This window comes from Mercurialis annua, linkage group LG5 (genome assembly GCF_937616625.2).
Source record: "Mercurialis annua linkage group LG5, ddMerAnnu1.2, whole genome shotgun sequence".
Classification (NCBI taxonomy): Eukaryota; Viridiplantae; Streptophyta; class Magnoliopsida; order Malpighiales; family Euphorbiaceae; genus Mercurialis; species Mercurialis annua.
Window position 1 is genome coordinate 6,870,142 of NC_065574.1, and position 12,896 is coordinate 6,883,037.

Consider the following 12,896-nt stretch of genomic DNA (forward strand, 5'->3'; position numbering starts at 1 on the left):
CATTTTTATATAAATTTAAAGTAAATATAATGCATTCAATTGTAACGAGTGAATACAATAATTATTTATAATGTAACCTTAATATATTTATAATAATCGATAAAATATATTTATAAGGGCAAAAATACTGAAAACTTCCCCACCTTTGAATTTTTTTTCAATTCCACCACCATCTAGGAGAATTCTCAATTGCACCCTATTTAGGGTTTTCATTTGTACCCCAAAATAAAAAAAAATTGATAATTTAATTAATTTAATGATAAAATTATTAAAACCAACTAAATAGAGAGATTGTATCGTTATTTTTTCCATTTGAAGAAAACAAATAAATTAGTATATGAAGGATTAATTTAAACTTTTTTCTAAATAAAAAGAGGTCATTTTAGTCAATTGGGGTGCAGACAAAAACTGAAAACCCTAAATAGGGTGTAATTGAAAATTCTCCTACGTGGTGGTGCAATTGAAAATAAAATCAAAGGTGGGGGGTTTTTAAGTATTTTTGCCATTTATAAGTTGCAAAATCTGAACTTAATTTCTGCTAAGCTCTAAATGTCACTCCTCACCATCGCATTACGGCTGAATAGAAGCCATTCCAAATTTGTTCACCCACTTCTCCACTCGACAGTCTCCTTTTTCTCTGCGGCATTTCATCGAACAGTTTCAGTACCCACTCGAAACCCTTTTCATTTCTCTACCTCTCAATCATTTTCAAACCAATCCAACATTTACCCATTTAATCTAATCCAGCACCGAATCCGTAGCCATGATTTTCTCAACCAAGGGATTCTTGAAACACTCAAACGAGCTGCCTCTTTCCCTTCAGAAGCAGAGGCTATGGCGTGTATTGATGAGTCGGGTGTTAAAGCTGATGAAAATTTGGTCTATGCAGTGATTTGGGAACTGAGGCACGAGTGGACGTTAGCGTTTTTGGGTTTTAAATGGGGAGAAAAATCGAGGTGCATTGATGAAAAAGCTTGTGAATTGATGGTTTGGATTTTGGGTAATCATGAAAAGTTTAACATTTCTTGGACTGTTATTCGGGACATGCATCAGTCTTGTCTGAATATTAGACAGGCCATGCTAATTATGATTGACAGGTGAGTTACAATTTTTACTTGCCAGCTAGCATGGACACTTCATTCAATCAACGTGTCTGCTTGGGAAACACTAGAGGTTTCAAACAGAAAGCTTCATTTTTTAATAGAAAACCCTAAAATAACACAGTTTCGCCGTGTGTGTGTCCAAGTGTCTCGTTTCCCATGTTTGTATTCGTGCTATGTAGTGCAACATTGATTGAATAATTTTTTTTCTCAAGTTTTTGTTCTTTCTGTTATCTAGATATGCAGCAGCAAATAAACCAGGGAAGGCCATTCAAGCATTCAATTTTATGGAGAAGTTCAAATTGGCCCCTGATGAAGAAGCATTCTACTCTCTACTGAATACTCTTTGTAGTCATGGCTACATTGAGGAGGCTGAGGAGTTTATGGTTGTTAGCAAGAAGCTTTTCCCATTAGAAATTGAGGGATTTAACATTATTCTACATGGATGGTGTAATATATGTGTGGATTTACTTGAAGCAAAGCGAATTTGGAGGGAAATGTCAAGAAGCTGTATTACACCTAATGCAACTTCATATACTTGCATGATTTCCTGCTTCTCCAAGGCTGGGAATCTTTTTGATTCACTAAGGCTTTACGACGAAATGAAGAAACGAGGTTTGGTCCCAGGCGTCGAGATTTGTAATTCTTTGATTTACGTACTAACTCGTGAGAATTGCCTCGAGGAAGCTCTCAAATTTCTTGATAAAATGAAAGAAGTTGGTTTGCAGCCTGATTCGACCACTTTCAATTCAATGATAAAACCCTTATGTGAAAAAAAGAAGCTTGTGGAGGCAAGAAATGTTTTGGCTGCCATGATAGAGGAGAATATCAGCCCCACAATGGAGACCTACCATGCGTTTCTTGAAGTTGAAGGTACTGGTTTTGAAGCAACTCTGGAAATCCTTAACCAAATGCAAATCGCCGGTGTAGCCCCCAAAGAGGATACATTTCTCTTGATTATTAATAAGTTCTTCAAGCTAGAGCAAGCTGACAATGCACTAAAAAATTTGTTAGAAATGAAGCATTACGAAGTGCAGCCTGATATGACACATTATACAGTTACGGTAGAAGGACTAGTTAGATGTGGATTGTTAACCAAGGCCCGCGAATGCTATGCTGATATGAGATCGGATGGATTTTCAGATGATCCAAAGCTTCAAAGGATCTTGCAAGAACCAATACAAGATCGGAATAGCAAAGAGAAAGATCGGGGAGGAGAAGTTTGGAGAGATCGACGTGTAAATTACAAGAAAGGAAGAATTGTCCAAGGAAAAAGTAGAAAAACTACAAGTACATAGACAGAAAAACTGCAGTTTAATCTAAACTCCAATTGAAAAGTGAAAACACAAAATCTGACGGATATTTATGTTAGAATGTCAAACTCAGCATTTTATAGGTGGCACCAGAGCAACTAGTGGGTGATATGAAATAAGAAGAAAATGTTTTGGTCAAGAAATTAAAGTTGCAGAGCACGAACTGGCATAATCCGCATCTGTTTGCTACCGGACCTATGTAGGGTAATTCCATGTTCTCTTGCCAGTAATATTTCAAACTGATTTCGCCATCTAATTTTCTTATTGTGTTATATATATTTTAGAATGCTACAGCAGAATGCTATAACAGTTATACTAATGTGATTGTAGTATGCATATATGTACTCAATTTATTGTAAGTATGTATATTTTAGAATGGAAGTTCCGTATTGCCGTTTGTATGTGTGATTGTAGTATGTATCTGTGTACTCATTTTGATGGGTAGATTGATTTATCTTTTGAATGATTCAATTGCTTCTCCATCTTAAAACCTTCAATTCAGAAAGTACACTGATTGTTAGTCAATGTTGAATTACTTCCCATTTATTCATATTTGCCTCTTTGATAATAAATCGCGTATTAATTCCAACATTTGCTTTGTTCTCTATGATGTTTTAGGGCAATCTTGTTAATTGGATTGAGTGTAAGTAACAGTAAGTGCATGCTTACTAAGAGCTTCTTCAACAAGTGTGTGGAACGTGCGGCACCTCTTTCTCGACAACCGGCACTCACGGAAACTGTGGCATTGGTGTTGGTGCTATTTTATTTGGTTGTGGAACATCAGCAACTACTATCAATTGCTCTTCTACTTTGTGGTGGCGGCACTGGTGATGGTAATGGTAATCAGCTTTAAAGCAGGGGTGGTGGCGGTGGGTGAGGCTGGATCATGGACGATGGAGGAGAACAGAGTTCGAGTTATGTTGTTGAACAAGTATAAGAAATGCAATAAGTAATTGTTTTAGCTTTTTATGTCATTTTTCTTATACTAGTGATAAATTCTGAACCATTTAACTGCTACATTTTTTTAATTGTTTGGAAGTTTTTAATCGGTAATTACTTATAACATATTTATATTTTAGTAGCTTTGTAGTAAAAATACGCTGGACGGGGACAATGCACGTCCAGACATTTTCACCTGGCAGAGGTTAATCACTTTCTATATTCTAAACACGTACCTTTATCATTTTTATCTATATTCCGTTAAGTTGAGTGGTTTTCGGGCAACATTTGCCTGGTTCCTTTCGACATTATTGTTTGTGCAGGTACTCGTTTTAGGGCATGTGCAGAAATAGAGTTAACTTTTATCAGTTTTTCACCATGAAAGTTCACAGGGAGTAAGATGCAATTCTTACTCGTGAGGAAGGAGATACCAATGACCCAACCCAGAAAACACCTACAAGATTCAACCGACGATCCAATTCCGGATTCACCTGAAGAAAACATAAATGTACAGAATTTGTACAAATCCTTCTCTGAGTTCACTACTACAATACTACTATTTTACTGCAATAATTTGTAAAAAAAAATAAATGATTTATTAATAAATTAAGTGTTATTTACTATTTTCTAATTTAAACTAACTGAAAAAGGTTATAATTATTAAATTTAATTTAATAATTTATAAAAAATATAATTATCAACATTTTATTTTATTTATAATTTAATTATTAATAAAAAACTAAAATATAATTAACGTGTCGAGCAACGTGTGAATCACGTAAAACAATATTAGTATAACAGACGTAGTCATAAAGTTGTTCAACTTGCTAAGTGGATATTATAATATTAATATCATTATTAACTGTCATGATTTGAATTGGCATGTGATGTATGGTCCACTTTGATTCAAATAATCTTGGATATATGTCCCTTTTCCACATTTTCTTTTCTCCTTCCTAACAGTCAAGTTCAGTGGAAAAAAACAGTAGAGAAACAAGAAATCATTTGAACAACAATGGTGCCAATTTTCTTGTGCTTTTTGATCCTCATCTCTGTCACTTCCACCACTGCCACTGACCACATTGTTGGTGCTAACAAAGGCTGGAATCCAGGCATCAACTACACTTACTGGGCTAATAACCACACCTTCTATGTTGGAGACCTTATCTGTAAGTTCAAATTTTTTTCATTCTTGATCTAATTTGAGCAAAATATGAAAACCTAGTTGCATTCTTGAATTTCTTGAAAAATATACATTTTAGGGTTTGCAGTTTCTTGAATTTTTTTTGTTTGTGGATGCAGCATTTAGGTACCCAAAGACTCAGTACAATGTGTTTGAAGTGAACCAAACTGGATATGATAATTGTACTACAGAAGGAGCCACTGGAAACTGGAGTAGTGGTAAAGATTTTATACCTCTTAACAAGGCTATGAGATACTATTTTATTTGTGGGAATGGGCAGTGTTTTAATGGCATGAAGGTCTCTGTTCTTGTTCATCCTTTGGCTCCACCTCCATCAACTTCTGCTAATAAGACTTCACCTAAATCTGATGCTTCTGTGATTTTGCATAATGGGTTTGTTGGATTTAGGGTTTTGGTTCTATTTGGTTTTATTTGGTTTGGATTTGGTTTGATTTAGTATCGGTTGAGAAAATGTTGTTGAGGACTGTGATTTTATTCTTCTTGCTCAATTGTAAGTCTTTTTTTTTCCTTGTTATAGTTTCTCATTTATCCTCTTTTGTATGAGAATTGAATTGAAATTGTTTACTTCATTTAGCTGTAGTCAATTCATTGATGATTTCATTTCTAATTTGTATGGAAGCAAAAAAAAAAAAAACCTGCATTATGCTCACTTTACATGGTCTGGCATAGAAGTATAATTGAGCAGGTCGAGTCAAAATACTATCAAATCCGAGCTCGACCCGATACTACAATTTAAAGTTCAAAACTCAATTTGAACTTGTTCAAGGTTTATTTTAAAAGTTCAGGCTTGAAGGTAATTGAATAATTGAAAATCAAACTCAGCTCATCTTAACTCTACTATCTTTATAAAAAGAAAAGTAAATTAAATTTAGTATAAATGTTGTTGAGGACTGTGATTGTAAATATGTATAGTTATAGAAGATTAACATCTTAATTAAATCAAATTCAATCAGAATCACAAGCCTCATGGGTTGATATCTTGATACTCGACTCTGCAGTTGGTTCAAACTCGACTCGGTTAATACAAAGTCGATTTTCAATATTTTTTGATTCAGTCCCGAGTTGGTTCGATTTGGTTATATCTTAATACAGCAACATTTACAACAATTCAGCAAACACTTGCTGTAATTTATCAAATCCAATAAGGAGAAGTTCTGAAGGTACTATTTGCTCCAAAACTAGATATGGTTCAAGTTATAGGAATAAATGCACCTTTAGTACGGGTTGATTCAAAAAGATGATATATACAGCATTCATGATCTTCATAACAATGGCTTATCTATTAACTGTGGATTAAATCGAACAAATGCAGCCATTGAATTAGCTAGCGATATCCTTCAATACTAAATATTTTGTATTGCGTGTAAAAATATGTACATCAAGTCAAGAACTATACATTATAGTTGCAAATCACACTGTGGATGCTGTTCCTTTATGCAGCCAAAATGTTCTTATCGCCTTTGGAAATTGAGGAACTTAATCGAGAAGGCGAAGATAAACGCGAAAAATATTGCAAACCCGACAACTGCAGCTGCAACACCGCCTAGAAGCTCATGCTTGAAATCAAAATAATTTCTCACGAAATCTTCAACCGTTTCACCAGATTCAAGCTTGTTTTTTACATCTCCGAATTGTGATGAAATTAATCCATATAATGTGTATGACACTGGACACGCCCATGCATACCATCTCCACCACACAGGAATTCTCTGTTGTAGACATATGATATTAGTGAACAATAATAGAGAAGCACGGAAATGTAAAAGGTTACTGGTGCAGACACTTACGGGTCTAGGGATTATAAATCCGGAAAATAGATTCCATATAGAGTAGAATGCAGAGGAAACTATGGATGCCACTTGCTGGTTTGGTGTTATAGCAACAGACATCATGCCATAGAAGGTGTAGTACAATAATGTGAAGTACATAAAGAAGAGGTACCAAAAGAATTTATCTGCTTTCCATTCAAATCCAATCATTGCATACACTATTACACCGTATACCAAAGCTTGCGAGAAGATATAAGGAAGCTCAATCACAACCTGGATATGAATAATCAGAAAATGGAATGATTAACATAGGAGTAAGACAATGAGTGAGTTTGGAAATGTCTGAAACCTTGTTACCTGAGCAAAGGCGTATGGCAAAGGTAAATACATTCCGGCTGCTCTTTCTCTATAGAAGACTGTTCTTTCAATTGAAACTACTGGCTGCACAGATGATGCATTCTGGATTCCAAGAAAGACAATCGCTGCATACATTGATCCCATCGCATTGAAAAGGTCTTGTTGTTTTGTCCTGTTATTCGAGATATGAGATTATAAATTTAAGGTAGATAGAACTGGAGAAATGTTAAATCTATAATGCACTATTTTAGCTGTATACTCGTGCTATAACTTACGTTTTCGAGCCAAGATCCCAAAACATTGTCCCGAACATCAAGGCGATGGCAGTTGTGAAGAGAAATCTGACAGCAGTATACGGTGGATTGCGCCAGTACGACAGATGTTGCTTCCACAAGCATACCATACACTGGGTGAAAAATGATTGCGAGTACTGAGTAGGAAAATACAAATCATTTGAACCTGGAGCAGGTTTGCTTAATTCCTCAATGAGAGCCTTGTTTCTCCTGAATGAAAGACATCACACGCATCAGTTATAGATCGTTAAATGTAGTAGTCAAGTAGTTTAAAACTATCTTACCTGTACAATTCTGACTTTTTGTAAATATCAGCAAAATCTAATCCTAAAACTGTTTCTTGACCTGAACTTGAAACTTCCAACATCCAAGTTGCTGGATTATATCCATCTTTGATGTTACTCACCCCTTCAATTGCCTTGATATAGAAAAAACGTGCAGAGTTGAGTTATAATAGAGTCAAAGATATGTAGTTTCCATAACTCGATTAACCATCATTTAATACCTCAAAGTACTTGATTAGTTGGCAAGAATGGCGGCCTAGTGGCCCAACATATATCTCTTGACCTCCTCGTTTCATAAGGAATAACTGCAGCATCAGATTAAATATATCAAAGACTTGTGTAAAATTCATCATAAGGAATTACCATTTATAATATGCCGACATTACACACCTCGTCAAAAGCATCAAATATGTCGATGCTTGGTTGATGGATAGTACACACAACTGTTCTTCCAGTGTCCACGGTGTTCCTCACTGTTCTCATAACAATTGCAGCAGCTCTTGCATCTAGGCCTGAAGTTGGCTCGTCCATGAATATTAAAGAAGGGTTTGCCACCAGCTCAACTGCAATAGTTAGCCGTTTGCGCTGCTCAGTCGACAGGCCACTCACACCTGGCAATCCAACTAATGCCTGTGTCAATGGCTCCAATTCTACAAGTTTCATTACTTCATCGATAAAGTTCTGCAAATAAGTTTCATCAAAGAAAATATCAGCAAGAGACAAGGCAGTATTAGTCTTGGAATACTCAGAACTCAACTGGGCAGACTTATGACTGTTTTGCCTAGCAGAGCTCAAAATTTCATTAAATTGAAACAAAGTGCCTGCAAATGGATTCATGGTTGTGGATAACAACCTTTCGGGTTTCGTTGTTCACTTCAGGAGGAAGACGAAGCCAAGCTGAGTAAACCAATGATTCGTAGACAGTAACATGTGGAGAATGGATGTCATTTTGCTCACAATATCCTGAGATTCTAGCAAAAGTTTCTTGTTTCTTTGGGTAGCCAGAGATTTTGATGTCTCCTTCTATATATCCACCGGTTTTTCTGCCAGCCAGCACATCCATCAGAGTGGTTTTACCCGCACCACTGACACCCATTAGAGCCGTAAGCACACCCGGCCTAAAAGAGCCACTTACACCTCTCAAAAGCTCTAATTTACTATCACCTACACCTTGGCTTTTCATTTCCTGCAAGATATTATGAAATAATTACTCTCTTCATTTTTAAAATCATCAGAATACTTAATGTCAAACAGAATATTATTATTTGTTTACCGAATGAATTTTACCTGTGGCATGTCAACAGAATACTTGATGTCATTGAAGGTAATAGAATGTGGTTCAAATGGAAGAACCATTCCTTTTTTCTTCTGATGGCTGCCTTCAACTACAGCCTCTGAACTAGCAGAGGTTAACTGAATGGCTCCTCCTGTTTTTCCCGGCTCATTACTTGTACAGTCTTCAGATATAACAGCTCGAGGATTCTGCAATGCTGCAAAGCATAATATACACCAGCCCCATATTCAAAATTAGCTCGCATTTCATGAAACTAAAACAAGAGAGGGTAAAGATACTCACGGCCAAGAAATGTGAGAGCTAGAGTGAAACAGAAGTTGTACAACAGTGTGAATCCAGCCAATGCTCCAACTCCTATCCAATACCAATAGGGATCAGTGAAGAATCCTCGAGACTTCAGAACTTGAATTCCGAGTGTTTGATTTGAGTTTGGAAGGACCTTTCAAAAACAAAATAAATTTAGATATCAGTTAATGAGTAAGAGGCAAATACATAGAATGAACAAAGGTTTAGTTTAAGAGATTTTTACATTACTCCAGCTGTTTCCGTGGAACTCGTTAGCTACTATTGCATTCTGCGCATACATCAGTGGTGATATCCAGTAACCCCATATCCACCATTTCTTTATGTCATCTGCAACATTAAGTAGATAATGAGAAAATAGTACACATTTTAAGGAAGAAGGTGAATTAATTTACTCAAAAAAGTTTAGTAAGTAACTATACCACGTGACAATATGAAACCTCCCAATGCAAAAAGTAGAAGCAGTGCAAATGACCCAAAAGTATTAGCAATAATCATGTTCCTTCCTCCTGCAGCAATAAAGCGAAATAATCCCGAAGCCATCTGGCCAACAAGAACAAGCACAAGGTACTGCTTAAAGAGCCTGCAGAAAGTACACAATGGACATCAGCTGCAACAAACCAAACAACTCCGTTTATAACATTTTAAGAATTGTTACCTTCCGACATTAGGATCGTATCCAATAACATAATAGGTAAGGAACACCCATATAGCAACTTGCACCAGTGTTATAGGTATCTTAGTAATCCATGGGGGAAGAGAGAATGCCCACGACGGATAGAACAGGAGATTCCTTTGCTTATAGAACACAGGAAGCTTTGCAATGGTCAATGAAATCTCTGAGAGTCCATTGAACATGATAAATATGACAGAGAAGAATAAAGCTCCCGCATAAATTCCTCCATCGGATACTGAATCTCTATGCATCTCGGTCCGAAGGAAAAGGGTCATTGCAAGCATTGCCATTATAGCAACCTAGTAACAGAAGAAAAAAATGAGGAATCATAATCTCATATCCATGTATTTGAAAGGCGTATGCTATATTCATTTTAAGATACTCACTTGTGTAATCTTGAAGATGTAGACAAATGAATTTCTCTTCATTAGCAAGATCTCTCTGGAGAAACAAGCTTTGAGAAGCTCCATTCTTCCAACTCCATACTTTTTAGTTGTCAAAGCAGCAGGGTGGCTCTTGGACTTATCAAATGGAGTAGAAAGCTCAGTTTCGAGTCCTCGTCCAACATGGAACGATTGAAACGCTTCAGCAAATTCCTTAACTGTGACAAAACTGTAGGGCGCATCTTTATTTACCCAATATTGTTGCTGGTCTTTCCTTGATGTTACCTGCAATGAATCACAATGCATGAATATTGGTTTTTAAGGATTCTATTAGATGAATAATTAACACTAAAAGATTTGTTCTTACTTCTTGTAAGAAGTCTGCAACTCCTTTTCTTTCAGGACACTTGAAGCCCATGTATTCGAAAAACTCGAGTACATTTTCTCGAGGACCGTGATATACAATCTGACCATCAGATAGGAGAATAATGTCATCAAAGAGATTGTAAGTTTCTGGTGGTGGCTGGAGAAGAGAGATGACCGCGGTTCCATTGAGAATGCGTATATACTGCTTTAATGATTTTACGATTTGGAAAGTAGTTGAACTGTCCAAGCCAGTAGAAATCTCATCCATAAACAGAGCTTTAGATGGACCAACTAACATCTCCCCTGAAATGAAATGTGCATTTGGAAAGACAGTTTAGACAACGGAAATGACTGACAGAAATTAAGTACAGAAATGGACTAATGGAGGCTGCTTGCCTGTCGTAACACGTTTCTTTTGTCCTCCAGAAACACCCCTTATCATTTCATTCCCCACCATTACATCTGCACAAACCTCTAGTCCTAAAATCTGCAGAACAAGCAGAAAAGGCATTAACATAAAAAAAAAGTAGCAGTATCCATTCTTCATAGTGCATTTATACTTTCTCAATCCCATTACCTTAAGAATATAGTCTGTAACCACATGCTCTTCCTGACCTTCTGTAGCCATTGCCTATATGAGAAAACAACAAAGTTTATATCATAATTCTTAAGACTGACTGCACATAACATAACCGTAAAAGTCTCAATCAGTAATACAACAGAATCAAAACAATGCTCACCTTCATAAAAACATCAATGTCAGGGTCAGGCTTAATATGTGATGTTTTTTCTCTTCTAAGCAACTCGGTTAACAATTCTGTCAGTTACCAAAATCGCACCAGCCGGTCAAATTCAGGAAAATTTTAGTTTCGACACATGAATTAAAATTAGTGTTCATCAAACTAACCATATCGATGTCCGACTCCTTGGCATCGTGCAGCAAATGCCAAGGTCTCCCTCACTGTCATTTCACCTATATGGTTATCATGTTGACTGATGTAGGCAGCTGTTCTCTGGGGTACAAATTCATTCATCTCATGACCATTGTAAGTCACCTTACCAGAAAACTACACAAGAAATCATATTTCTCAACAGAAGCTTTAAGATTGAAATAAAAAGCAATAAATTTCACAGTTAGATGTATAAATAAATTCCACACCTTTAATTTGGGATCAAGTTTTCCAGCCAAAGCCAACAAAAGAGTAGTCTTTCCAGAACTTGGAGGACCCAAAAGTAAAGTCAACCTGCATTTGGGGTAAGAAAATGAGAAAAATTCAATAAATATTCTGGAATCAAACTATCAAATTAGAAAAAAAATTGATTTGAACCTCAAAATTTCACCTTTTTGGTCTGACAATTCCACTAACATTCTCAAGTATAGACAATCTTTTCTTTCTACTAGAAAGAATATGCAGATTATTCAAGATTCCCTTCAAAATTAAACACAAATTGATCAGAACTCAGTCAAAACAACAACACAATTATATTCTATATCACAAAAATGCTAATATACCTCAGCTATATCAATAGAGAAGTTAAGAAATGTCGGCAGAGCTCTACTCCCCACATGTGCTTCTGTTTCAACTTTCAAATTCTCAAATCTAACTTCAATCGTAGGAAATTCAATTCCAACACTGAAAAGTAAAATCAAGAATCATAAAAAAAATCAAGAATCATAAAATAAATAACCACTAATCATAACATAAATATTCAAGAATCATAAAAACGAATCAAGAATCATAAAAAAATCAAGAATTATTAAAAAAAAACATCAAGAATCATAAAATAAAATCAAGAACTTGAGTTTTAATTTATATACCTATCAACTCGGTTCTTGAGTTTTAACAAGAATGCTTCATTATCTTCTTCAGGAATTTTAACCAACCGATCAAGAACAGCTCTTTTATCTTTAAATCCAAGTTTTCCCACATCAATCTCACTGACTTTACCCTTAGAAGTAGTTAATAAACCTTTCTTTAAACGATCATAAGTCGGCAATCTTTCAAGCGCAGCCCATTTTAAAGCTTGTTCATCGTCTTCTTCATCAATTCTTGAAGATTTAGAAAAACCATCCATTGCATTATTGCTTCTGAATATGAAAGACTCATCTCTGCGTAAACTCCCACCACCTATATACACTTCAGCACCTTCCATGGTAGCTTCAAGATTCAAGAACTAAGAGCTTTTAGTTTGGTTTCTTGTTTTTTTTTCTTTTTTTGATGATTTTGATTGATCCGAGAGATTTTTATTTGTGTTGGTGTGTTTGTAGTGTGAAGTTATGTGGATAATGAAAAATAATGAGAGTGAATTCTTCCATATTTATAGGAATGTGGACATGACAATAATGACTTGGCGGCTTTTAGAAATGTAAATATTTTACTACAACTATTTTATTTTTGGAATTCAATTTCATAGGTCTTTTTCTTATTGCAGTAGAAGATTAGAAGTCAGACCAATGGGGGTTGGTCCAAGTGGTAAGCGGCTTGGTATCGCTTAAATAAGGTCTCGGGTTCGAGTCCTTGTGAATGCAGAAAATTCCCACTGGCAGACTCACCCACCATGCCAGGTGCGCGACACGGGTCGGATCCGGATTAGTTAGGGCGAAGCCTTAGAAA

General features: G+C 35.9%; 3 protein-coding genes across 6 annotated transcripts; 2 read left to right on the top strand and 1 right to left on the bottom strand.

The window, feature by feature from the left end:
- The first annotated feature begins 503 nt into the window (after positions 1-503).
- Positions 504-3,917, top strand: LOC126683322 (pentatricopeptide repeat-containing protein At1g80880, mitochondrial). 4 transcript variants are annotated; one of them, XR_007641703.2, is made up of 5 exons: positions 504-1,097; positions 1,339-2,617; positions 3,032-3,362; positions 3,496-3,557; positions 3,676-3,917. XR_007641703.2 is itself a non-coding variant. In XM_050379179.2 (2 exons), exons 1-2 carry the CDS (start codon positions 550-552, stop codon positions 2,396-2,398), a joined length of 1,608 nt encoding a protein of 535 aa, XP_050235136.1. In that variant the 5' UTR covers positions 504-549; the 3' UTR covers positions 2,399-2,807. The 4 variants fall into 4 exon arrangements, 1 of the variants encoding a protein (XP_050235136.1); XR_007641701.2 differs by having other exon boundaries at positions 3,496-3,917; XR_007641699.2 differs by lacking the exons at positions 3,496-3,557; positions 3,676-3,917 and having other exon boundaries at positions 3,032-3,491.
- Positions 3,918-4,277: 360 nt separating this feature from the next.
- LOC126680084 (early nodulin-like protein 17) lies at positions 4,278-5,125 on the top strand. Its single transcript, XM_050375134.2, has 2 exons — positions 4,278-4,521; positions 4,655-5,125. The coding sequence occupies exons 1-2, from the start codon at positions 4,368-4,370 to the stop codon at positions 4,990-4,992; spliced, it is 492 nt and encodes a 163-aa protein (XP_050231091.1). The 5' UTR covers positions 4,278-4,367; the 3' UTR covers positions 4,993-5,125.
- Positions 5,126-5,817: 692 nt separating this feature from the next.
- On the bottom strand, positions 5,818-12,577 carry LOC126680508 (pleiotropic drug resistance protein 1-like). The gene is made up of 23 exons (XM_050375638.2): positions 12,101-12,577; positions 11,795-11,915; positions 11,623-11,711; positions 11,441-11,525; positions 11,189-11,348; positions 11,022-11,098; positions 10,859-10,912; positions 10,678-10,768; positions 10,283-10,584; positions 9,919-10,200; positions 9,515-9,831; positions 9,279-9,439; positions 9,083-9,186; positions 8,836-8,992; positions 8,547-8,749; positions 8,113-8,445; positions 7,650-7,940; positions 7,481-7,564; positions 7,260-7,393; positions 6,958-7,185; positions 6,683-6,854; positions 6,344-6,598; positions 5,818-6,265 (listed from the first exon to the last, which is right to left on the bottom strand). The coding sequence occupies exons 1-23, from the start codon at positions 12,433-12,435 to the stop codon at positions 6,008-6,010; spliced, it is 4,293 nt and encodes a 1,430-aa protein (XP_050231595.1). The 5' UTR covers positions 12,436-12,577; the 3' UTR covers positions 5,818-6,007.
- Between the last annotated feature and the right edge of the window lie 319 nt (positions 12,578-12,896).